General features: G+C 38.7%; 2 protein-coding genes across 2 annotated transcripts in view; one reads left to right on the top strand and one right to left on the bottom strand.

Moving 5' to 3' along the window:
• The window catches only part of Dis3 (exosome complex exonuclease RRP44-like protein Dis3), a 13,393-nt gene extending 4,129 nt beyond the window's left edge, over window positions 1-9,264 (top strand). The window contains exons 7-15 of the mRNA XM_028169980.2: window positions 136-251; window positions 1,008-1,257; window positions 1,778-1,902; window positions 2,228-2,398; window positions 3,368-3,574; window positions 4,767-4,987; window positions 6,118-6,286; window positions 6,665-6,805; window positions 8,931-9,264. Of these exons, the coding sequence (XP_028025781.2) occupies window positions 136-251; window positions 1,008-1,257; window positions 1,778-1,902; window positions 2,228-2,398; window positions 3,368-3,574; window positions 4,767-4,987; window positions 6,118-6,286; window positions 6,665-6,805; window positions 8,931-9,212 (1,682 nt within the window). The 3' untranslated portion in view covers window positions 9,213-9,264. The remainder of the gene's footprint in view (window positions 1-135; window positions 252-1,007; window positions 1,258-1,777; window positions 1,903-2,227; window positions 2,399-3,367; window positions 3,575-4,766; window positions 4,988-6,117; window positions 6,287-6,664; window positions 6,806-8,930) is intronic.
• On the bottom strand, window positions 9,236-25,386 carry LOC114239689 (uncharacterized). Its single transcript, XM_028169979.2, has 9 exons — window positions 25,248-25,386; window positions 16,873-17,040; window positions 15,007-15,150; window positions 14,020-14,240; window positions 12,600-13,133; window positions 12,177-12,518; window positions 11,543-11,783; window positions 10,853-11,152; window positions 9,236-10,044 (listed from the first exon to the last, which is right to left on the bottom strand). Exons 2-9 carry the CDS (start codon window positions 16,994-16,996, stop codon window positions 9,722-9,724), a joined length of 2,229 nt encoding a protein of 742 aa, XP_028025780.2. The 5' UTR covers window positions 16,997-17,040; window positions 25,248-25,386; the 3' UTR covers window positions 9,236-9,721.

The following is a 25,386-nucleotide window of genomic DNA, read 5'->3' as shown; positions in this document are numbered from 1 at the left end:
ATGGACATAGGTCTCTCCCAATCATCACCACTGAACCCGGTCCTTCGGCTCTGCTCTTGCCGGCCACCGTTGGAAGGTCATCGCGCCAGTAATATTGCTGCGATATTCTTATAAAAACTATTCCACGTCGTTCAGGTGACAAGGATGCAGAAAACGAGGTCATACTGCTAGAGCACGACGTTCCTCACGCGAGATTCAGCGAAGCCGTACTCAACTGTCTACCGCCCAACGATTGGACTATACCTGAAGAGGTAATTAATATTTAACAGAATTTATATAAAAAAGCATTATTTTAAACATAATATAAACACTGCTATTTGACGGGCTCTTAATACGATTTTTAGTTTTAATGCGACCTCGATATTTCGGCGCTGTTCCTAGCGCCGTGATCACCGGTAAGTAAAGACCGCGGGTAGGATGTTAGCAGTAGAAAAAATTGTTCACCCAGCTTCTAATTCGTTTTGGGTGCTATCACTGGAACTCGATTTTAGATTTACGGTATCGACAGTTTTTTTCAGAATATGTACTTTGCAATTTAATGTTTGAACAGAATGCAATTTTCTTTAAATTGGTCAAGTTTGGTGGTTGGGTCTCCCCATTATGATATATTATAGATATATGAAGTAGGCCAAAAAAAATAATGAAAAGTTCAATAGGAGCAAGTTACATCGAATGAATGTAATGCCTTTTTATATTTCGATTCTTTTCAATGGCCAGAAGCCTGTAAGCCTGCGAAAATCTGTAATAGCAGGATTAACGGTAGTAACTGCCTTGGCTACTTCTAAGTAGGGAGAGACGGCGGCGTATGTGTAGCGGGTAGCCGTCATACAACACAAGATATTTGACAGATGCCTGAATCTCGCTTACGACAACATCAAGATAAGCTTGCATATATACAAGTTCCGATCAATAACATTCGGACCGTCGGTCTACTGAGCAATATCACTCGCTCGGTGGAAGATCTTCTCTTTGTCGTATACGTAAAAGAAACATTGTCACGTGAACAGGAAAGGCAGAAACGTGTAGATCTACGCGACGTGTGCGTATGCTCCGTGGATCCGCCCGGGTGCACGGACATAGACGACGCGCTGCACGCCCGCAGGCTGGGCTCCAGCGACGGGCTCGCGACGTACGAAGTAGGCGTGCACATCGCTGACGTCACGTACTTCGTGAAGCCCGACACCGCCCTGGACAAGGAGGCCGCTTCGAGGTCAACTACAGTATATCTCGTCGACAGGAGGATCGATATGGTGCCGGGTAAGGTTTCTGTGACTACCGTCAAATATTACGTGTTACAAGTTTCATGTAAGTGTCAACTACACGACGAATTCCGAACGAACGTTGGGCCAACGCGTTGAAAACGAAAGAACACTGACATATTTTTTTTTATGTAAGAAAATAATTGGTTTTTTTTTTTAAAGAAAATAATTAGGTTATACAGTCAGACGGACGATAGTTTTAAATGTATCTATTAGTGTTAAATGTATTTAACGAACTCATGTATACGTTTCGAAAATAAACTGAAGTTAAAGTATGTTTTTGAAGCACCGAGCGCTATGACATGTCTTTATTCACATGAGGCTTGTGAAGAGTACTTAACGTTAGGCAGCGGCTTGGCTCTGGCCCCTGGCATTGTTGAAGTCCATGGGTGACGGTAACCACTCACCATCAGGTGTGCCGTATGCTCGTCTGCCTACAAGGGCAGTAAAAAAAATATTATAAGTCAAAGTCAACCCATAAAAAAGCTTAATTGGAATGTGTGTTTTTTTTATTACAGAGTTACTTAGCTCAAATCTGTGCTCACTTAGAGGCGGCGAAGAAAGGCTCGCCTTCTCGTGCGTGTGGGAAATGGACGAGAACGCTAATGTCTTGTCTACGAAATTCCACAAAAGTATCATAAAGGTAAATAAATCATATTGTTTAAATATATCAAAACGAATTAATATTGATATAACAAAATGACGGGGTAGTCTATATCTACACTTAGTGCGATTTTCGCGTAAATTGTTTGTTCTGTTTAGATCTGAATAGTGTCTAAGGCTAGTCTAATTAAATGACCACCATTTTACTGAGATTATATTTTATTTCACTTTCATAAAAATAAGAATATATATTAAAATAAGACATGACTTAAAGGTCTCCGTTACCAGGTCATAAAATCCCTTAAAAAAAAAAAACAAAATTAAATATCTGGGTTTTGTTATTCATGTCTGTATTAAATTAACAGTCAAAAGCTGCGATGACTTACGAAGAGGCTCAGATCGCAATCGACGATTCGAGTCGCAAAGACGAGATTGCGAAATCTCTGCGCGTACTCAACAAACTTGCTAAGAAGCTTAAGAAAAATCGATTGGACAGTGGTGCCCTGTTACTGGCCTCGCCCGAGATCCGATTTCAGGTAAGACGGTAAATTAACTATACTGTTAAATAATTGAGACACCATGAACTCATGTCTCAAGGTGGGGGCGGCATTTACCTCGTAGATGTCTATGGGCTCTGGTAAACACTTAACACCAGGCGAGCCACGAGCTCGTCCATCCATCTAAGCAATTAATTTAAAGAAAAAAAACGTCGGCTTTATGCATGGATGTGCTATCGAATGAATTGTATTAAGGACTCGATAGATATATTCTATACGTAACGAAACAGGAATATACTCGCCTAATTTATTATTAAAGCATAACTTCACGTTTTAGTCAGTTCATATTCCAGGAAGCTGCAATGGAATGTAAAGACAGCTGGCATTCATTGCCGCATTACTATAGAAAGTGTAATGTTGATTGTGAGTTAATGCGGGTAGTTATCAGCTATCTTGCCTATCAAAGGACACTACCGTGTGACGGGTGGTAGAATAGTTGAACATCACAATTGTAGATCACGATCGATTATATAATCGATAAGTGAATGCGAATTTACGGTATATTTTTAAGGAAACGTCGTATTTAGGTATATTTCGTTACATCAAAGAGATAAAGGTATGACGTAAATAGGACGAGTGCTATGTATTCTGATGTCACGGGAGTGGAGTAAATGACGACTGCACAAAGATGCAAAGTGATTTTTAAAACTCTTGGGTAAAATGGCGGTGATTTAGTAAAAAAATGTATATTAGCAACACACTGACAGTGTCAACTCTGTTATAAAAATTACGAGTACCGCAATTTCGTTTCTGTCGCTTAATATTAAGTATAACACCAGTAATCCTATATCAAACTTTCATAAAAAAAAAAAGGTTCCCCCAACTTGAGATATGAGTCATTATCCGTATTATTGTAATACGGCCATTATTTTATGCATTGTCAAACTGATTCGTTCTACTTTCCAGCTTCTTAATTTTTTTGTGATCAAAATTTGCCGCCTTCTACAGGTAGACTCTGAGACTCACGACCCAATCGAAGTGCAAGCCAAGAAGATAGTTGACACTAACTCAATGGTAGAAGAATTCATGTTGTTAGCCAATACCAGCGTGGCTCAGAAGATTCTAGAAGAATTCCCTCAGTGTGCCATGTTGCGGAGACACCCGGCGCCGCCGCCTGCTAATTTTGATACTTTCTTAAAAGCTGCGAGACAACAGGTGAGCTTGCTAAATGCTACATTTTTATAGATTACTAAATAAACTGCAATTATTGATACTTTTTTACTTCTTGCACCACTACACCTTATATCTGTCGTTAAGTATGTCAGAGTATGTACTCCAATTTGTATGGTTAGGACACTCGTCAACTGATGAATGAGACTTATTGAAATCTTGTCTCAAAATGGCCAAGCATTATGGTGTCTTTTGGCTACCGGTATAAAAATATACATAAAAATTAAATAACATTATTTAATCCAATTATTTTGCTCATATAATTTTAATTTTTTGATTGTATAGAGGGGTTAATGGTCTCACGGCACATTCAGTATCGTCACCTGTAGCCATAGTTATTAAACCTTGAATGATGCTACGCCGATTAATTCAGCGGCAGCTTCAGCGGTAGGCAGCGGCTTGGCTCTGCCATGGGCGACGGTAACCACTCACCATCAGGTGGGCCGTATGCTCGTCTGCCTACAAAGGCAATAAAAAAAATAAAAATAAAAATTTGAACGTACAATTGTCTTACCGTTCAAATCGCAACGCATTACTGCTTCATGAAAGACATTAGAAATGCGGTGGTACCCACCACAAAACGCTGTACGACTAAAGCTGCTTTCAGACTACGCTACTACGCTATAATATAGTGCCATATAGTATAGCAGTATATACTTGGCCATAACAATGTATGGGGTGCGATATTGTTGTGCTATGAGCTATATACTATATGCTTTTTAATACGCTTTTTATTAACTTCAGACGTATGTATGTGTGTTTGTAAAGGAATCTTTGAACATGATTTTGATCCCCTTCAAAACATCGGATTAACTCGAAATTTGATATATTTATTAAGGACCGACAGCAAGGCAATATAAAAAAAAATAAAAAAAGATTGAAAAAATTTAAATTCAACTAAAAAATGAAAAAGAAATAATAGTTTAAAAAACTATAATAACACAAAATACGCTTTTATAGAAAATCCAACAAAAAAATAGGAAAATCAATTTTAATAAATTAGAATTAAAAATGTGTAAGAAAAAATTAGTTAAACTATTTTTAATTCATATTTATTTTCCTATTTTTTAGTTGGATTTTCTATAAAAGCATATTTTGTAAAAAAAATTTTAAACTATTATTTATTTATAATAGCGTAGTCTGAACGCGGCTTAATTAAAAACTGCAAACCTTTCAGGGCTTCGAAATCGACGTATCAACGAACAAATCGTTTTCGAAATCGCTGAACGAGGCCGTGATACCGGAGCGGCCGTTCTTCAACACGCTGCTGCGCATAATGGCGACGCGCTGCATGCAGCAGGCCGCGTACTTCGTGAGCGGGAGCCTCGCCGCCGACCACTACTACCACTACGGACTGGCCTGTCCCATCTACACGCACTTCACCTCGCCCATACGGAGGTACGCAGCGGCTCCTGCCTTTAACACGTAGACTGCCGTGTAGGTCACCGGTGCCCTACGCGGCGCACTGAAGTAATTTAATTTTTTTTATTTGCTTTGGTGGGCGCCCATAGACGTCTACGGCGTAAATGCGCCACCCACCTTGAGATATAAGTTCTAAGGTCTCAAGTATAGTTACAACGGCTGCCTCACCCTTCAAACCGAAACGCATTACTGTTTCACGGCAGAAATAGGCAGAGTGGTGGTACCTACCCACGCGGACTCACAAGAGGTCCTACCACCAGTAAAATGTAGATTTCTCCCTTCGATTTTCTTATTAAGGCGCCGGAATATCTAGTAGACCCTGGGAAAGACGAACCCGAACAATACTGAGAATTTATCTATTTCTAACAGACATATAAGACTAAAACGTAAATTAACAGACAAATAAAAGCTAAGTTAGGTAATTCAGGTGCTTTAGTAACAGAAATCGACATTATTACCTCAGTGCACCGCTTAGGGCACCGGTGACGTCCATGGCAACGAGAACTTCAACCGTGGTGGGGAGGACCCTAAATGTACCCTAAATCACCTCGTGTATAGACATACGCACATTCGCCTTTCGCACCAACGTATCTATTCTGAGAGAGCTTCATATGAAAACTAGACTTTCCACTATATGCTTTCGTACGTTGTTGGATTTCTTCGGACATATTGCTCGTAAAGAGGGTCACAATCTAGAACAGCTGATGGTGATAGGAAAGGTAGATGGCAAACGTCCCAGAGGACGCAGTCCCACGAGATGGTCGGACCAAATACGATCTTCTCTAAACATCAATTTCCACAATGCCCTTCATGAAGCTAAGGATCGCGGCAGATAGAGGGAAATCGTACGGGAGAAACTGATGCAGCGGGGGAGTCACGACCCTCAGTAATGAGGAAAACGACGCGAGGAGGTATAGGCAAATCGTAATCCGATTTGTATTGTTTACCCTAAACTCTAATGTCGCTTTGGGCGAGCTAAAGATTTAGGGACGATTATCTCCACCATCGCTGTCCCGATATCGCCACTGATTTTAGGGTCGTGTGTGGGCCGCATAAGTTGATGAAAATGTGTATGGTTAAGTATTCTGTCCGGGCGCGGTGTGCAGGTACGCGGACGTGGTGGTGCACCGGCTGCTGGCGGCGAGCGTGGCGGGGGCGGGCCCGCACGCCGCGCTGCTGGACGCGCGCCGCCAGGCCGCGCTCGCCGACACACTCAACTACCGGCACCGCCACGCGCAGCTCGCCGGCCGCGCCTCCGTGGCGCTCAACACTCACGTGCGTACACTCACGCCAACCACGATACTGATTCACCATCGAACAATACGATAATTCAGGCCGCGTATACAAAGCTATTGCTGAACAACCCATCTACAGATGATTCTAGAAACAATCACTTTAGACTCATGATGGGAGGATATTTCATTATCTTATAAATAGCCTAGCATAGTATAATAGTTTAAATATATAAATATATATATATGTACGTATTTTTAATTAAATGTGAATTTATGAAAACAGAATGCACTAATTTCCGTTGACACTTTTAGTCTAAATAAGTAAAAAGGAAGATGAAAAAAGCATGATACAAATCAAAGAAGAAATAAAATGTTTTTTTAAATGAAATAAATGGATCATTTTGTTCAATTTTTTCAGATCTTATTCAAGAACAGAGTAGAAATAGAGTCTGCAGTTGTACTAGCGGTGAAGCGGAACGCCCTACAAGTCTTGATACCTAAATATGGACTGGAAGGTCCTCTGTATTTACCATCTGAAAAATTCACGTATAATGAAGAGGTGCGTAGAAAAGAAACTGAGCTGTTATTGTCGTTGTCAATGATGTGGGGTCGGGTGAATGTATTTTATGTTATTGCATGTACATATATAGACAGATGAGCTCTCCGCTTATATGTGGTTACCAGAACTAACCTTGAGATATTAGTTCAAAAGCTTAGTTTTATAGTATGAGTTTTTGAAGTGAAACTTCTAATGCGACTTTCAACAAGGTTGCGCTACCATGGAATAGGAAGAGACAGAGCAAGATTGAATGCGTGGCACTCGAACGCATGCGCGTAGTATACCTGTTACAGGCCAGCACGAGCGTTAGCAACGAGTAGCATCCAATATTGTAATGAAATATTAAAAAAATACATAAATTTATTTTTCTATATATAATTTAAAATATATATTATATAATATAAATGTTGACGACGTCGCACCTCTTATATACAGCATTCCCTATTACAAGAGCAATCTAATTTAAGGATGAAAAATGAAGAAAACCAAAATACCACACATCGAAAAAGAAGTTTCACTTCATTCACGTGCACCAAGTTGCACGCGCACCGTGTTTTTTTAACAGTAGTACATTTCTCTCACACAAGTTCACACTAACAGCCTGGCCACGGGACATTCGCCGATACGAATATTCGCGCGGTGCGAACGGCGAAGCGTCTAGCGACTAAAATAAGAGCATAGAAATGTACCTAACAAGCCACGCGCACCGGCGACCGGCGAAGCGACCGGCGAAATGTACCGAGCGAATCGCGCGGGCGACTTACGATGTGGCGGGCGAGCAAAACAAATGCATGAATAAGGACGGCGCGAGCCACGGAGTCGAGCGGTAGTCGCGGCGAATAGTGCAGTGATTAAATGAGTTTAGTTGTTTTCGCCGCGAAAAATGAACGCCGAAATTTTTATATTTTATATTTTTTATTAATTTTTTTTTTATATTTTTAAACTCGTCGTTGCTGAACGGATAAGACGTCCGGTGTTGAGCGATGCACCGGTAGTCGAATATCAGGCGGGTACCAATTTTTGTAATGAAATACGTACTCAACAAATTTTAATGTTCACGATTGATTTCCACGGTGAAGGAATAACATCGTGTAATAAAAATGAAACCCTCAAAATTATAATTTGCGTAATTACTGGGGGTAGGACCTCTTGTGAGTCCGCGCGGGTGGGTACCACCACCCTGCCTGTTTCTGCCGTGAAGTAGTAATGCGTTTCGGTTTGAAGGGTGGGGCAGCCATTGTAACTATACTTGAGACCTTAGAACTTATATCTCAAGGTGGGTGGCGCATTTACGTTGTGTATGTCTATGGGCTTCAGTAACCACTTAACACAAGGTGGACTGTGAGCTCATCCACCCATCTAAGCAATAAAAAAAAAATATAGCTGAAATACTAGCTAGACCAGCTATTTGGAAGTCTAGCCACCCAAAGTATTTCTCGTACTTCTTGTGGAATTCTCCATCTATACTATAGATTCTATAGGTATACTCCGATTCTTATTCAAATCATGTACTTCACAATCTTTTCCAAATAATAGGTCCTGAACCAAAAAACTATTAATTTGTAAGCAATATCGAGATAATTTCGATATAGACATTTCGCTGTCGGACTTCCTTACTAGTCGCGGCGGCGAACGTGAGTACCCGTGGCCTGCAAACGGTGCTGCGCGAATGGTCGCCTCGTCCACCGCTTCGCTGTTCGCACCACCGATCCCCGTGGCCAGGCCGTAATGGCGACATCTCGTTTGTCAAAATATTGTAATCTATATATTATATAAAAATGAATTGCTGTTCGTTAGTCTCGCTAAAACTCGAGAACGGCTGGACCGATTTGGCTAATTTTGGTCTTGAATTATTTGTGGAAGTCCAGAGAAGGTTTAAAAGGTAGATAAATATGAAAATGCTCGGAAATAAATAAAAGTAACAATTTTGTTTTTCCTTTGATGTGTCCCCGTCGGACGGATTCCTTTTGTTTGTTTTAAGTTTATTTTTTACAAAAGCTTAAGTCTTTCATTTATCGATTGAGGCACTAAGAAGTCTGCCCGGTCAGCTAGTCAGAAATAAAATAAAAAATACTCGAGTACGACACCGGAATCAACACTAATATTCGCATTCGCATTTTCGCAGGAACACGTTCAGAAATGCGGGGACGTCGTGCTGAAGACGTTCGACGAGCTAACGGTCCGTCTCAGCTTGGACAGCTCGAATCTTCAGCACAGGAAGCTCGTGTTCGAGCTGGTCGAGCCGCACGTGCCCGGCTTCAGCTACGTGCCAGACGCGAGGAACATGGAAGTCGACGACGTCGCAGAAACCGCAGCGCCAAGCTCGGAAAAGACTCACAAGAAGAGAGAGATTCCAGCCGCCGCTGCACCGAAACCCAGCAAAAAGAGGAAATCCAAAAGGAAATGAGGCGTGAAATAAAATACAAAATGTAATAAAATATGTTTTTTTATATTGTGAATCCTGTGCATTTTGTATTATTGAAATTTATTTTACAACCGACTTCAAAAAAAGTTGGTTCACAATTTTCCACTGTATTTTTTACGTTAACGTAGTACTTTTTTTAGGTGAATGCAATGCTAATGCTATTTGCATGATTCAGCTCTGAGTTATCCTTAATAATGCATATTTTAATTGATTTCTTTTTTTGTTAAAAAGAAATATCATCAGTCTTCGGTTTTGTCAAAATTATGTATCGTTCAATACATTATTGAATTTAATATCGCTCGTATACAGTATTTAGAATTTGAAAATATTTTAATCTCATTTCTCTTAAGATCATAGTCATATTCGTTCAGTCCCACATTACATTACATTACAAAGTTGCGTCACTCTTTCCTTTGCAACATAAAACTTGCTTCGGTCGACTAGTGTATTGCACTGCATCGTCGCAGAGCGCATTAATTGATACTAATTTATTAGTGGTGCGTCATTCTGCGTCGCAATGGCGGCGGACTGACAGCTGTCAAAACCGGCGGCCTCAGTCCGCTCGAGCTGGTGACGTCACGCGATGTTTTTGCCTCGTAAGTGTCGTCAGCTTCTTGAGTTTCGACTGCAGTAGGGATGTCGGGCTGTAGTGTTGTGGCTATGCGAGATATTTCCGTATCGACTTTATTGATTAGTTGCTCGACTGCGACGGGCCATCGCGTGGTGGGGGCGGAATGTGATGGAGACAGCCTCGCGTCCGCCATCACGGCCAGCCTCACCGTCTCCCCGTATTGTATCACTGTTAGTGACATACCTGCAACAAAGGAACTATTTCGATCAGTCGATCCGGAGGTTTTATTTTTATTTTTTATTGGTTAGGTAGGTGGATGAGCTCACAGCCCACCTGGTATTAAGTTCTAAGGTCTCAGGTATAGTTAACACTATTATAACACTATTATACCTATTACTATAGCAAAAGAGTTCGCTTTCTTGTTTAAAGGGTACTTTTGCTTTAGCAAAACGGAATTAATCAAATCATATCCTTTTTCTGAAAAAATACATATATGAATAATAAATAATAAAGAAAACTAAATAGATCAAGAATAGTTGGGTAGCTGTTACCCTGCAGTAGCAATATCCAAATTTACCATAACTAAAATAAAAAAAGAAATTGATATAATAAGTTTTTTTGTTTTGTTTTACGTTTTAAGTCTTGCATGTATATACCATTATAGGCAGACACAAGCCTTTCTCGACTTTCTAAGCCGATTTCCTTCCTATCGAACGCTCTAACGGACTGAGTAGATCCCATGAGAAACCAATGAGTTTCGTCTGTGGGTTAAAAGAGCTTATAAGGCTTCGATAGCTCACTAAAATATAATAAAAAAATAATATTAATAATATATAATAAATATAAATCATAAAAAAAAATACATATTACGGTATAAAAAAAAGTTTTCGAATGATTGACAACCTTAGATGAAGTTTTAACTCATATCGGTTATACCTTTGATAAGAGCTTTATTATGAATAAGACCGTTAATATTTATAACATCACTCACAACCTATAAAATTGATTTAGGTTATCATTACGTCGTCGAAGCTTAATTTCTAGAACTTACTGATATTGGCCTGAGGCGGCCGCCAATAGATAACGTGATCGACAGTCTGACCCCACAATGTGGCCCGTTGTTTGGCATTGAGAGGTGCGTTGATTTCCGCATAAGACACTGCGTATCTTCTTGACAGTATATTCAATGCTAATCGTGCGAGAGGAGAAGGAACAGCTCTAGTTAATGCACCGCATCGAGCCTGGGCCGCCCAGGCCCCGGCCAATGCCTGCTGTCTATTGCACGCTTGTTCCACTACGGCGGCGATACGACGTGGACTCGCGCCTATAGGCAGGGTCAGACAGACCATACCTGGAAAATCATCGAAATGTACACTATAAATTAATCACCAGAGCAGCGACAATCTATATATATGTATATAAAAATGAATTGTTGTTTGTTAGTCTCGCTAAAACTCAAGAACCGCTGAACCGATTTGGCTAATTTTGGTCTTGGAATTATTTGTGGAAATGGTAGATAAATATGAAAATGCTCGGAATTAAATAAAAATAACAATTTTGTTTTTCCTTTGATGTATCCCCCGTCGGACGGATTTCTTTTGTTTGTTTTCAGTTAATTTTATACAAAAGTTTAGGTCTTTTATTTATCGATTGAGGCACTACGAAGTCTGCCGGATCAGCTAGTCGTACAATAAAACAGATTTACTTTTTAGGCTATTGATTCCCGTAAAGTTTCACTCACCACCAGTTTGTGATTTTTTATACATCTTCCCCTGGCCCTCCGCGAAAGTGAATAGGAAATCTTCTGAAGCGGCCCTAGCTGTTGTGAGCACTATGTCCGGTGGGTCCCCGTGTGCTTGTTCAAAGAACGCTCGTAAGGCATCCGTTGCGGCGAACAAAACGACGTCTGTCGATGATACGCCCAACGCCCGAGCCACGCGTTCGATTGCGGTTCGGGATACGGGACGAGACCATGATATAACCTGAAAATTCTCATAATTAACTGGGAATACTTTTGGGTTTTTGTCAATGGCCAATATGAAAATGCAACGGCCATTGTCAGTCGATAGCTTGGAGACTTGAGTACATTGAAATAAACCTCTTCGCCCGAGCGAAAGAGTTTGGCCTGGGATAGGTAGGACATTAGAAATACCCTTTTTCATAATTAAAGCTCTCATACCTTTATGTTATCACTTGACAGAATTACGATGAATACAGAATTAAGACGATGCTTGGGAAACAATTTAATCCCACCTCCTAATAATAAAAAAGAGTTTCCTCCTAATTCTTTAGTTTCGTGCTCAAGGACATCGGGTAGTCCGACTTATACTTAGTAATTTACAATGAAGTTTCCGCAAACCTAAATTATAAATTACCTTCCGTCCGCACAGAGAAACGGCTTGTAACAAGTGTCGCTTCCCATCGTCCGTTCTAATGGTGTCCGTCCACAATTTCGCTGGAGCCCTATAAATTTCAAGTAAGCCATTCCACGCTTCATTAGTAGCTCTCACGCAAAGCTGCGCCAATTCCCCGTACCTCCAAGTTAAAGTGTTAGGCTGTTTTACGTGACCAGTATTCTTTAGTTCGTTTAAAGCTAAAATTTCATCGCGAACGCGAAACGGTAATTTCAACATCAAAACCGTCGATGTCGTGATAGTCTTAAATGTTCTTTTAGGCCATTTTCTCGGGTCTGCTGTCACTAGCGGTGACAAGAAAACCTGTAATTTTATTATAATTATGAATGTAATATAGTATTGTGGTGCTGAATTGTGTTACGTCAAGTTTTTTAAAACACGTACTTTAATTATAGTTAAGCTTCTCCTCTTACATTCTCTTCTGACTGCTGCAAGTAGAGTAGTTGCTGTGATCGGACCATCAGTGGCTCTGTTTCTGCCATTCGATTTCTTGTTGAGTTCTCTCAAAGCACTCACGCTGGATATCAATAACAGACCGGCGACGTGGAACGCACCCGGCATGCTTTTCAAAGCACGAGGGCTTTCGACGGGGTCGTATTCAGAAACGAATTCGTTCCATGTATTCGACATATTTTCATGAAGCTTTTCCCACAATTGAGGTATAGCAGAAGGCGTTGGAAATAATTTGGTTAAAGGGCTTTGTTGTGTATATTCTTGAGCCATTCTATCTGTTTGTTTCAATTGCTCGACCAGTAATAAATCTCCGATGTTAATAGACTTCGCGCCGGATAGTAGCAGATGGTGCACGCGAACTAAAATATAATATTTTGGTTCTGTAGCTGCACACGGTATTATTATGTATTGCCAAGGCGGTTGGTCTGGAGAGAAATATTTTGATACGATGTCACTGATGTATTCCTAGAATGAAATTACTTTAAGATTAAGTTTTGTTCAATTTGAATCGTCAATATACGAAACATTTTTCTAAACGGGATTCAGAAAACAAAGCTTATTACCGAGAATATTAATTCCCTACCGAGTTCATTCATTCCCTGTATGACGTTTGACGTCATTTGAGGCCAAAATGGACAATCCAACCGTCTAAAATGCATTACGATGCATGCTATGTACCATAATTTTTTTAAACATAATTTTTATCAATTTTGAACGTGCGATTGTGTTAATAAAAATCACATATCATATTTTATCAGTACCCAATGAAAATAGATGAACTTTATTTCTTTTGCCTAGTTAGAATCTTGCCCGCACCCGACAGGACAAAAATAAGTCATTATATTTTTGTTCAGCTTACTATTTGAGCGTTGTTAAGTTGTTTGTTATTGGGGTTCGGTTGAATTGATTCGTCCTATCGACGGTTTCGTGTGCTGTAAAGGAGTGCGACCTTATGATTTTAAACCCACCAAATAGAATATTACTTAAACAATTCGTAAGTATCAGCCATGCGAGTTATTACTAGTGGTAGGACCTCTTGTGATTACTGTTGGTAGAACCTCTTGTGAATCCGCACGGGTAGGTACCACCACCCTGCCTATCTGCCGTGAAGCAGCAAATGTGTTTCGGTTTGAAGGGTGGGGCAGCCGTTGTAACTACACTGCGACCTTAGAACTTATATCACAAGGTGGGTGGCGCATTTACGTTGTAGATGTTTATGGGCTCCAGTAACCACTTAACACCAGGTCGGCTGTGAGCTCGTCCACTCATCTAAGCTAAAAATAAAAGTTGGTAAACTATTGCTCGTTCAGTTTCGCGACATCGAGATTACCTCCAATCTTTCAATAATTACCTGTATATTACTCTCTGTAACCGGCCGGCCTCTGTACACAGCATTAGCTACGATGAAGTGGTTTTCAAACCGAAAACGCACGTTGACATCCCAAGCGTAGTTGCCCCAGCACGAGACGAGTAAATGTCGTAGCCTTGGAAACATGAACTGTCCATTCCTATCTCGTTTGTCGATAACGTGCTCTATGAGTTTTTCTTTGACTTCATCGACGTTCGGATTACCTATAAACAACAATAGAAAGTTTTGGAAGAATAAAAAAAGAAAAAAAGAATGCCTTTTGCGTTTGCCATCGTAGAATACCAGATATTTTACATATACTTAATTGTCGCTAAGGAAATTTTCAAGATAAGCTTGTAGATATACAAGTTTCGAACAACCATTTCGTCAAACCGATTTTCAACTTTCTATGTCTATAAATATAATATGATTTATGAATTTTTGAAATATATAGTTTTTTGGCTTTGGTGTAAAGTTGGCTTTTTCAAGTTACTAAAATTACGCTTTCTTCCGTCGATTTGGATCGTGGTTCTAGCAAGTGATTACGCCCGCTTGGTGGAAATAATCTCCAATTTTTTGCTTATTGTATGTGGGGACGCGAGAAAGAGTAAAAAATGACCAATAGATTTCATTTTTGGATTATACAATGTTCCTTCAGTATTCAAATTGTAACTTGGACTACTTTTGCAAAAGGTTTTATACGCTATATGGTTATCCTATCGTTCCAAAAGCTATGAAAGAGATATAAAATTAGGACTTTAGTTGTAATGTGACGTGACCGTGCCCTTTCTACAGGAAAGAAACAAATTGCAGCTGTTCTTTGGCTATATTTCTTATTAATAGTGCCCAACTCAGTTTTACTTTGACAACGTCTTTTGTAAAAATGAGGCATAATTATCAGATTAACTTGTTTTTGTGTGAACATAAATTACGCTTTCATTACTGCAGGTAAGAATGATTGGGATTGATTTTAAAAAAATATACGCATACCTTTCACGGCCAGGAGTACGTTAATGATCCCCTGATTCCGATGCGTGTCCAGCAATGTTCTGACTGTGTCAGTTTTGATGAATTCTAAATCTGGATATCTGCTGGACAACAACCTAAGCCATAAATGTCTGCTCACACGTACAACTGTAAATAAGGAAGAACATGTTCTAGTAGATATTAAGTAAACAAATTATTGAATGTAACAGTCCAATTTTTGTTCATCTCTTAAATTAACGCTCGTCTATCGTCTCGTCACAGTCCATCTGATGTTAAGTGGTACCGGAGCCCATAGACAACAGAGTAAATCCAGCCAACCAACTTGAGTCATGAGTTCTGTCAGTTTTACAGTACAACGGCTGGCCCATTCTACAAATCGAAACGCATTACTGCTTCACGACAGAAATAGGCATGATGGTGATAGTAATTACATTTAATTAGTCAAATCTAAGTCCATTTGCCCGCACGGGTAATTATATTATTTAAACGCAAAAATATTACGTAGATCGGCTGTTTCGAAAGCTATCTAGTGTTAATTTGTTGTCAGAGACATCACGAACACATTAAGTTAAGAGAGTAAAAGTGATTTATTTTTCCTCTATATTTATTACTAGCTTTTGCTCGCGACTCCGTCTGCGTAGAATAGTTACTTTGGAATAACGCAAAATTTTACCCCCCACTTCATTTACGTAGAAAGTGAAGATATTTTTGAATTATAGAATGTTAAGGTGCTATTTTAACCCCTATTTTGAAACATTATTTATTGGTGCTCCACTTGTATTGGTCTTAGCGATCCTGTTCCTTCCTCAATAAATGTGCTATCTAACACTGAAATAATTTTTCAAATCGGACCAGTAGTTCCTGAGATTAGCGCGTTCAAAAAAACAAACTCTTCAGCTTTATAATATTAGTATAGATTAACTAGGTACCGAAAGCAGAGGTCATTGTTATTACCTGAATTTTTTGGGTTCAATGCTGTTGTTTCAAGAGAAAGTTTTCGCCACACACCATCGTGTTTGTCAGTTCATGGCATTGTCAGCGCTTATAAGAGACACTATTCTCAAATTTCGTTTCGGACAGGCAGTGTTCGATGACAATTAAAAACAAGAACATAAGGCACTTAATTCTTTAAATATTATTGACTGCCCTAAGATCGAACCGCGGTATAGTTATATGTTCATTGGGTACTTATGGCGTCTTATTAGGTTACAGACGCTTCAGTCTAGAAGCAAGGTTTTTTATGGCCTTTGTATATCCATATAATAGGAGCATATGGCCCACCCGATGGTGACTGATTACCGTTGGTACCTACCGTTGAGTACTCTAAGCAAGCCTCGTTAGAAGAACGATATGCGATAGAGATCTGGAAACACCGTAGTGTGGAGCTCATTTCAGAGCCGGCTAATACGTGGCAAAAAGATCTCTGGAAACGAACTCACGATGAACGCAGTAGCTCTAGGTTAAGTGTATGAACTCTGCACCGGTGGCAAGAGGTGCGATGATAAATGTTTTATTTTCACGAGCCACACGAATACATACTCATTGATTTCGACATGACAACGTTTGATTTCAACTACATTTTTTTGCGAAATTTTATCAGTTGTGATAAAGTTCATTAACCTTCCTCAGCGATAATCACTTTATATAGTAATTTTATTTAAATTGTTACAACGTAAATACAAAGCATCTTATATTACATGGCGTACAAAGTTTTAGAAATGCAAAGTACACATAATCTATAAAAAAATTAAAGATCTTGATAACCTGCTAAATTCGTCGTATGAAAAAAAAAGGTTTTCCAAACGGATATACTGGACTATCCTACCCGCTACAAATTCTAATAGTATGTAGGAATATCTAACGGCTTACCGAGATAAGACACAGCCAAGGCCGGTAAAGCGGATGCAGCTATCCAGAAAGCACAACACGTGTATATTTCCTCCACAATTCTCTGACCTACAGTCCTCTTCGGCGCCGCCATTTCTTTAGACATGTTTTCGGTACGTGTGTGAACTGCGGTATTATTGTTAATGATTGCTGTAAAGAAAATTAATTGTCTCATAATATTATACATAAAGTGTGTTGTATCACAGTTCATTGGAGCTTATACAGGGTGTGATGTTTTAATTGCTTATTCCTTTAAAACTAAGTTTTATCAAAATCAAAGTAGTTCTTGTCGCAATGCTTTTTTTCATAAGATCTTCAAAATACAGAACTGAATTTGTATTAAGCTTGTATAACAGTAAGTATATAGATATGGTATTCATAGAAAATTAATTATATTATTTGGAAGAAAAAACCGTTTCTAATAAAGCTTACATCGATCGCTTAAAAATTGTCATTTTTTTATTCAAATTTCATATTCTGTTTTTCTGAATTATAAATAACAAAAACCATCATACAGTTCGTTGTATTAATTATTTGGAAACAAAAATTGTGAGACTTAAACATTGATGTCTCTTCCTGAAACCCTAACACAAAAAAAAACTTTCGCGAGATGTGGTGTTTATCTGACATTTGTTTGCTAATTTTGATGCTTAGTATTCTCTGGACGTCAGGGTACCTATTCTTGTCTCGAAGGAATACAAGAGAGGTCTTTAAGTCGCTTTACTAAAGCATGGTTAATATTATATTCTTGTTACGTAAATATTTTATTTTCGTTTCTATTTCGGGTAGGTATTTCGTCGCGTTACAAAAGCCAAAGAAGAAAGCTTGAGTTCTATAGTGTGTAAAATTAGGAAAATATTAGTAATTTACGCACACTGCGAATATTCAAACTGCAATATGCCTTAGTACACAATATATAACTGAATTGAACATTTCAAAATATTACGGGAAGAGATACCTACGCTCAGCGTGATATCGAACCTAGACCGTGTCGTTTGATTTTTGAATTACTGCGAATGCGGTAAACTTTTCCAACCCAAAAACTACTAAACATATCCTGTACAAAACCTTTCAATGAAAATAGGTTTCGCTGACACAGAGCGTTGGCAACACATATTTCTAAAAATGTTTCAATTCACCCAACCAATCGAGATGTGGTATAATGCTAATGTGTGTAGGTAGATGTGCTAGTGCTAATGATAAAAATTTAATATAAAAAAAAAATCTAATATTTCAAAAAAAAAAAAAGACATGCCCGCTGAGTTTCTTGCCAATTCTTCTCAGGACGGAGGCTAATTCTTGTGAATTGGCGGTAGTTCTTTTGACGTTCAACAAGTATGTACTTTCATTTATGTTGAATAAAACTTTTTTGATTTGATTTGATATAATTTGTACATCGAATAAAAGTAATCAAGTTCCGGTTCAGCTATAAATCAATAACGGTAAATGATGGCGAAAGAATTTTAAAGTAATAAAGATAACTCGTTAAAAATAAACATAGATAAATAGTATAAGCAGTACGTACCTATTAGTGATAGTGTTGCAAGTACGAAAATCTATTAGGTAACTATTATGTACGCCTAAGCTTTATCACGAAGTGATTTATGGGTTGTTAGACAATTTTCATCTAAATACGGCTATAATAAATGTTAATGACTTTGAGCATAGTATTTAAACTTAGTATTTAAGTATTTAGACGCGGACTTTCTCCCGTAACCAAACTAAAGGTTTGTTATAGAATTACTTTAACGTAAGTTGGAAGTATTCTTCACCTGATTTCTTCCAGTGGTTTCACCAGAAAATACGCAGTGGCGTATTGTGATCGTCTACCATTTACTTATCGTATGGCGTATTGTAAGTACACCCTAAGGCATCATCATCATAACACGTCTGCCGAAAACGTGTTTTTTACCCAAAATCTATCGGCATCTAAATGCTATCGGGTAGCATAAAAACTCATACTATCAAGAACTCATACTGTGGAAAGTAATTAATATTAAGTTTTGTGTTTGCTATTCTCAAATGATTCAGATCTCTTTAAATTAAGTTTGTAAATCACAAGCGGGAAACATTTTTGTGAACCATCCCCAACCATCCAATAGAAACAACAAAATTTTGCTACGACTACTGACTACCCTCAATGCTAATGAGGATTAATTTATTTTCATACCGCCCATTCTTACGACTGGTAGGTATACCGTCTAACCAAAGTTCGTATCTGCTTTATAAGAATTTAAAGTAAAGCTCAAAAAATATTTACGTAAGCCGAAAATATAACAAAACCTTTTGGATTAAACTACAATATAAGTTGTTTGTTAAATATTTGCATCATTTAAACGAAATGTATTTCAGTCAGTTTCAGTTTGAACAGTAACACAATCTGGTTCTTTTTCACATTTAATAAATTAATTTACCTATTTTAATTACATATGCGACCTGGTTTCTTAAGTTTTTGTTCAGAAACGATATGCTTATCATGCGGAAATCTATTCATAACGCAATAACGCTGACAACGCAAAACGCAGAAATGCAATAATAAACGAAAAAAATGTATATTTGGATTTGTTTATAATAAACAAGAAATCATTATATAATATTAACCAAGTTAAGCCTGTTCAGTTCTACCAGCCCATTGTTGGCACAACGAGAATCACTGATCAGATATCACAGATAATCTTGACCTCAGTGAAGAAACTCAGTGGGCTGTGTCTGTAGGATAATTCGCTCTTCGAGTCCTTCGTCGCGACCGACGGGTTCGACGTGGACGGTGACCGGTGCTTGTGGTACCTAAAAGCACCGTTAATGGATCGGGAGGAATATCAACCGTCCATTCTAGTCTTTAAAAGGAAAAGTAATAAAACAAAAAAAAATTCTCAACAGAAATAAATATGTGTAAAATATTTATTTCTGTTCCGAAAATAAATGTAACTATACTGAGACCTTATACTTATCTCAAAGTGGGTGGCGCATTTACGTTGTAGATGTCTATGGGCTCCAGTAACCATTTAACACCAGGTGGGCTGTGAGCTCGTCCACCCATCTAAGCAATACATAAAAAAATGTAAAATCTAAAAATTAAAAACTAACAAGCATTCGTCTGCCTTCAAAGTCCGTAAAAAATTAATGCTTTGCTTACATTTTGCAGAATTGTGATACGAAATTTTAATTTGGTATTAAAATAAACAAATATGGGCATACGCAGTAGTAACAGTAGCTCGCGGGGGTCGCGTTTGTATTTGAATTAATCAGAAGGTATGTAATTAAGATCCTCAGAGGTGATAATGTTTTTCTCACTTCTTCCTTTCGATCATTTAAAATATTTTTATGGTGATTATCTAAAGTCTAAACCCACTTATTTTTAACGATGTTTCTTGTATAACTACAACCTAAAACCATAAAACTATGGTGATGCCATATGAAATATATTTAGTTACCATATTGATTTTTTTTAATAATTAAAGCCATAGATTTACATAATAGTAAAATTATAGTAGAACCTTGATAACTTAAGCCTCGATAACGTAATAACTTCTATATACCTAGTCAGGTCATAAATTCTGTCACATGTTTAATGTAAAATAATTGAAACAAGTTTATTCATTATGTAACTATTCATATACCAAAATGAACTTAACAACACATAGATTCTTATGACACTAAAGTTTATTCAAAATGACCTCCGTGATTTTGAATACAGGCCTTCAATCTGCGCGGCCAGTCGTCTATCGCTGCACGAACGAGGTCCATGTCAATATCGGTGGCTGCCTTAATCAAGGATGTCTTGAGTGACTCCAAATTGGGATGAGGCTTTAAGCACGCCTTTTCCTCCAAGTGTTGCCATATCTTGTAATCTAACGGATTCAAATCTGGACTGGAGGAGGGCCAGTCTTCGTGCCGGATGAAGTCGATTTCACGCGCCGCCAGCCAGTCTTGTGTGCTCTTCGCTCTATGAGCTGGCGCCGAATCTTGTTGGAATACCCAGTGCCTGTTATTGAACATGGTATGAGAAACAGGTTCCACAAGGTTCATCAGGACTGTATTTTGATACACAACTGCATTCGTTTTTACACCTTTCTCACAAAAATGTACCTCTGTTAAGCCCCAATAAGAAACTCCCAACCATACCATGAGCGAGGATGGAAAATGACCTCGTTGGACACGCGGAATACGGTTGCTCGCTTCTTCACTACTGTGTGCGTACACCTTATCATTTTGTTTGTTGTAGCTCTCTTCTACGGTAAAAATTTTTTCATCCGAAAAAAGAATTTCCCGATATTTTTTTCCCGCGTACCGCTTCAACAAAGCGCGGCATCTCTTCAGTCTCAGGTCCATTAGACGAGCATTCAAACGATGTCCTGTTTTTCTTCGATATGCCCGAAGCCCTAACAGCCTGGCCACGGGACATTCGCCGATACGAATATTCGCGCGGTGCGAACGGCGAAGCGTCTAGCGACTAAAATAAGAGCATAGAAATGTACCTAACAAGCCACGCGCACCGGCGACCGGCGAAGCGACCGGCGGAATGTACCGAGCGAATCGCGCGGGCGACTTACGATGTGGCGGGCGAGCAAAACAAATGCATGAATAAGGACGGCGCAAGCCACGGAGTCGAGCGGTAGTCGCGGCGAATAGTGCAGTGATTAAATGAGTTTAGTTGTTTTCGCCGCGAAAAATGAACGCCGAAATTTTTATATTTTATATTTTTTATTATTTATTTTTTTATATTTTTAAACTCGTCGTGGCCGAACGGATAAGACGTCCGGTGTTGAGCGATGCACCGGTAGTCGAATATCAGGCGGGTACCAATTTTTGTAATGAAATACGTACTCAACAAATTTTAATGTTCACGATTGATTTCCACGGTGAAGGAATAACATCGTGTAATAAAAATGAAACCCTCAAAATTATAATTTGCGTAATTACTGGGGGTATGACCTCTTGTGAGTCCGCGCGGGTGGGTACCACCACCCTGCCTGTTTCTGCCGTGAAGTAGTAATGCGTTTCGGTTTGAAGGGTGAGGCAGCCATTATAACTATACTTGAGACCTTAGAACTTATATCTCAAGGTGGGTGGCGCATTTACGTTGTGGATGTCTATGAGCTCCAGTAACCACTTAACACAAGGTGGGCTGTGAGCTCGTCCACCCATCTAAGCAATAAAAAAAAAATAGTTGAAATACTAGCTAGACCAGCTATTTGGAAGTCTAGCCACCCAAAGTATTTCTCGTACTTCTTGTGGAATAATAATTCTCCATCTATAGGTATATTCCAATTCTTATTCAAATCATGTACTTCACAATCTTTTCCAAATAATAGGTCCTGAACCAAAAAACTATTAATTTGTAAGCAATATCGAGATAATTTCGATATAGACATTTCGCTGTCGGACTTCCTTACTAGTCGCGGCGGCGAACGTGAGTACCCGTGGCCTGCAAACGGTGCTGCGCGAATGGTCGCCTCGCCCACCGCTTCGCTGTTCGCACCGCCGATCCCCGTGGCCAGGCCGTAAGTCTTCATTTAACACCCTTTTCACCGTGGTTCTGCTTAACCCCATCTGAAGGGCCAACAGTTTCTGCTTACGTTTGGGATTTCTTTGAATTCGCGCCTTCACAGCTTTTATCACTGCTGGAGTCCTAACAGACCGAGGGCGACCACCTCTTGACCTGTCATCTACACTAGAGTCTTCATTGTATCGTTTGATGGTACGATAAACGAATCTTTTGGTTATATTCAAATTTTTCAGTATGTTAAAAATTTGAATTGGCGCGTAACCGCAACGATGCAACGCAATAACTGCAACACGGTCTTCTTTAAGCGTCCACTCCATATTTAAAAATGAGTAAAATTCTAAAAGTATACATTTTTATTTTCATGAACAATTCGAAATTCGAATTCAATAAACTTTTTTGTGGCCAGCATTCTAAAAGAAAAGTTTTTACTGTGTGACAATACTTATGGCCTGACTAGGTATATTTTCATAAAATTTTGTGTTCCCTTCCCCGCGGAGTCCAGTCCGTCTCTTCTTTTACTTAGGATACGAATCCTCTATAGCTAAAAAGAATTTTGACATCACACCTCAGTACCTCAAAGTTATAACGACGACGATAATTGTAACTTCAATCATCTATCAATGAATCATTTTAAATGAAAGTGCAAACAAAAAAAGTTCCCTGTAGCATTAATAATGCTTACATGTGTTTACCAACTGGCTTCAAATGTAAACAATACGCTTAGTCTCCAAAGGATACCTAACTCAAGAGCAGCTGCTTCGCAAATGAATCTATTACCGGATCGAAATTCCAACCCGCTTAGAAGATCCGGCAAGAAACTCAGCTGGCTGATGCATGGGTTAGGCTGCCCGTCAAACTCTTTGCTGAGTTCGACGAGTACGGTTACCGGGGTCCCTAAGCCTGCTCCTAGTGTTAGAGCTGAAGGCGTCTAATGCAAGAGTTATTGGATCTGGTGCATCCGCAAGGACGTAAACTTCTAAGTTATTTAAAGCCTGTGGTTTTCCAGTACACATGCAAAAAAGTATTGAAGTAGAGGGCGATATAACACCGGAAAAATGTAATAAGTGTATGACTCATTTTTTTAAGAATTCATCACATGCGATGATGAAGTAACCCCAGCGGGAACGTTAACAGAAGAAGAAATAATGGACCGTTATGGTGCTGAGAGCGATAATATAGACGAAGATTTAAATGACGAATCACAAGATTCACCTATATTATCTATCAGCGAAGCAAGGAAAGCTGTAAACACTTTACGATACTTTATAGAGCAATGCAGTATAACACAGATGATGGTGTTTTCTCTTCTTTATTTAATATTGAAAATAAAATGTATGTAGAAAGTGTGAATTGTTTGAAACAAAAAAAATATTGCTGATTTTTTTATGTAGATAATTTTTTAATTTTTTTATTGACCGTGTAGGCAGAGCATACGGCCTATCTGATGGTGAGTGGTTACCGTCGCCCATGGACTTCAGCAATGCCAGAGGCAGAACCAAGCCGCTGTCTACATCTGCGCTTGCATTTAACCTAGCTCGTCTATCTCTATAATTCCTAAACAAAGTTCATAAACGAATTTAAATCTTTTACTGGTGGTAGGATGTCTTGTGAGTCCGCACGGGTAAGTACCACCACCCTGTCCACATTTCTGTGACCCTGCCTATTTCTACCGTGAAGCAGTAATGCGTTTCGGTTTGAAGGGTGGGGTAGCCGTTGTAACTATACTGATACCTTAGAACTGTTATCTCACGGTGGTGGCATTTGCGTTATATATGTCTATGGGCTTCGGTAACGACTTATAATCAGGTGGGCCGTGAGCTCGTCCACCCATCAGTGCAATAAAAAAAAGAAGGATCTCTTTATGTTAAAATATAAACCAATAAAAACTTCTTAACTTAAACCCTTAGTAAGTAGAAACCTCAGTATGTAACTTAAATTATTTAGTGTTGCATTTGATCTATATTTATCGAGGTTCTACTTACTGTACTAATATCAGACATGAATTACGAAAGATATTTCCTTAAAAACTTTTTGGTGTTTTCTTTTTTTTTTTTCACTTTTGGGAGCCACAGCTTCTTCCTTTGACCAATTTACTTTCGCTGCCGCGCTTTCGACCGGAGAAAGTCTGTTTTCATTCTTTATTTTCTTAGCGCTCGGCGACCACGATGCCACAAACGAATACAAAAAGATAAAAGACAAAATCGCCATAAATTATCTATGAAAACATAGTGCAGTGAAATTTAGTAGTTCAAAAAGTATTTTTCGTTAGGGTCCTTCTTAGGTCAGGGTATCTGATTTATTTGCGCTGTTTCGATGAATACACAACCAAACTAGGGACATTAAACCTGTTTTAATTAAAATTGTACTTTAATTATGTACATTACCTAATTATTTTCGACGAACTTTAAATTCAGTATTTTATCGTAAATGCGGACACATGTCTTGACTTTGACTATCTGTTTTGACCCTGCAGTATTCGATAACATTCTATCAAACCGTCGCTCAGAGTAAGCGTTGATTGTATACGTAATGTTCCTAAATATTACACAATATTGTTAAATATATACACAGCACTTTTAGTAAACAAAAACTTTTAATTGTTAATAATTTTCAAACAATACTTTATCAATTTATATTATAATACTATATATAATATGATACTATATATATAATAATAATATTATACTTTAAATGAATATGAATGTTTTCAATAATATTCGAGTTCGAAATATCGATTAAAATCACACCTCAATAAATAGACATAGTGTTTACAACAATTGAAATTCAGATATTCATGTCACTCATGACTCGTGGCATTTAAATGAAAGTATTAAAAAAAAAAACTTACCGTTATATTTATACGCACAGCCCTGATTTGTTTTTTTAAAGCATTATAATTGTGATAATGTTAGTAGAGTCGGTCACTCGCGGTGTTAAACTGACCGAGCGGTGCGGCTCATTCGGTCTTCGGACATTGAGTGATAGCC

This window comes from Bombyx mandarina, chromosome 09, assembly GCF_030267445.1.
Source record: "Bombyx mandarina strain Sakado chromosome 09, ASM3026744v2".
Classification (NCBI taxonomy): Eukaryota; Metazoa; Arthropoda; class Insecta; order Lepidoptera; family Bombycidae; genus Bombyx; species Bombyx mandarina.
The sequence above is the reverse complement of the archived record's forward strand: the minus strand, read 5'-3'. Positions and strand labels throughout refer to the sequence as shown.

Excerpts from the sequence above, each read along its gene's own strand:
- LOC114239689 (XM_028169979.2), bottom strand. The coding sequence starts at position 16,996 with ATGTCTAAAGAAATGGCGGCGCCGAAGAGGACTGTAGGTCAGAGAATT. Across the intron at positions 12,519-12,599 it reads GAAGCTTAACTATAATTAAA|GTTTTCTTGTCACCGCTAGT; the intron begins GTACGTGTTTTA and ends ATAAAATTACAG. Across the intron at positions 10,045-10,852 it reads GCCGCCTCAGGCCAATATCA|GTATGTCACTAACAGTGATA; the intron begins GTAAGTTCTAGA and ends CCTTTGTTGCAG.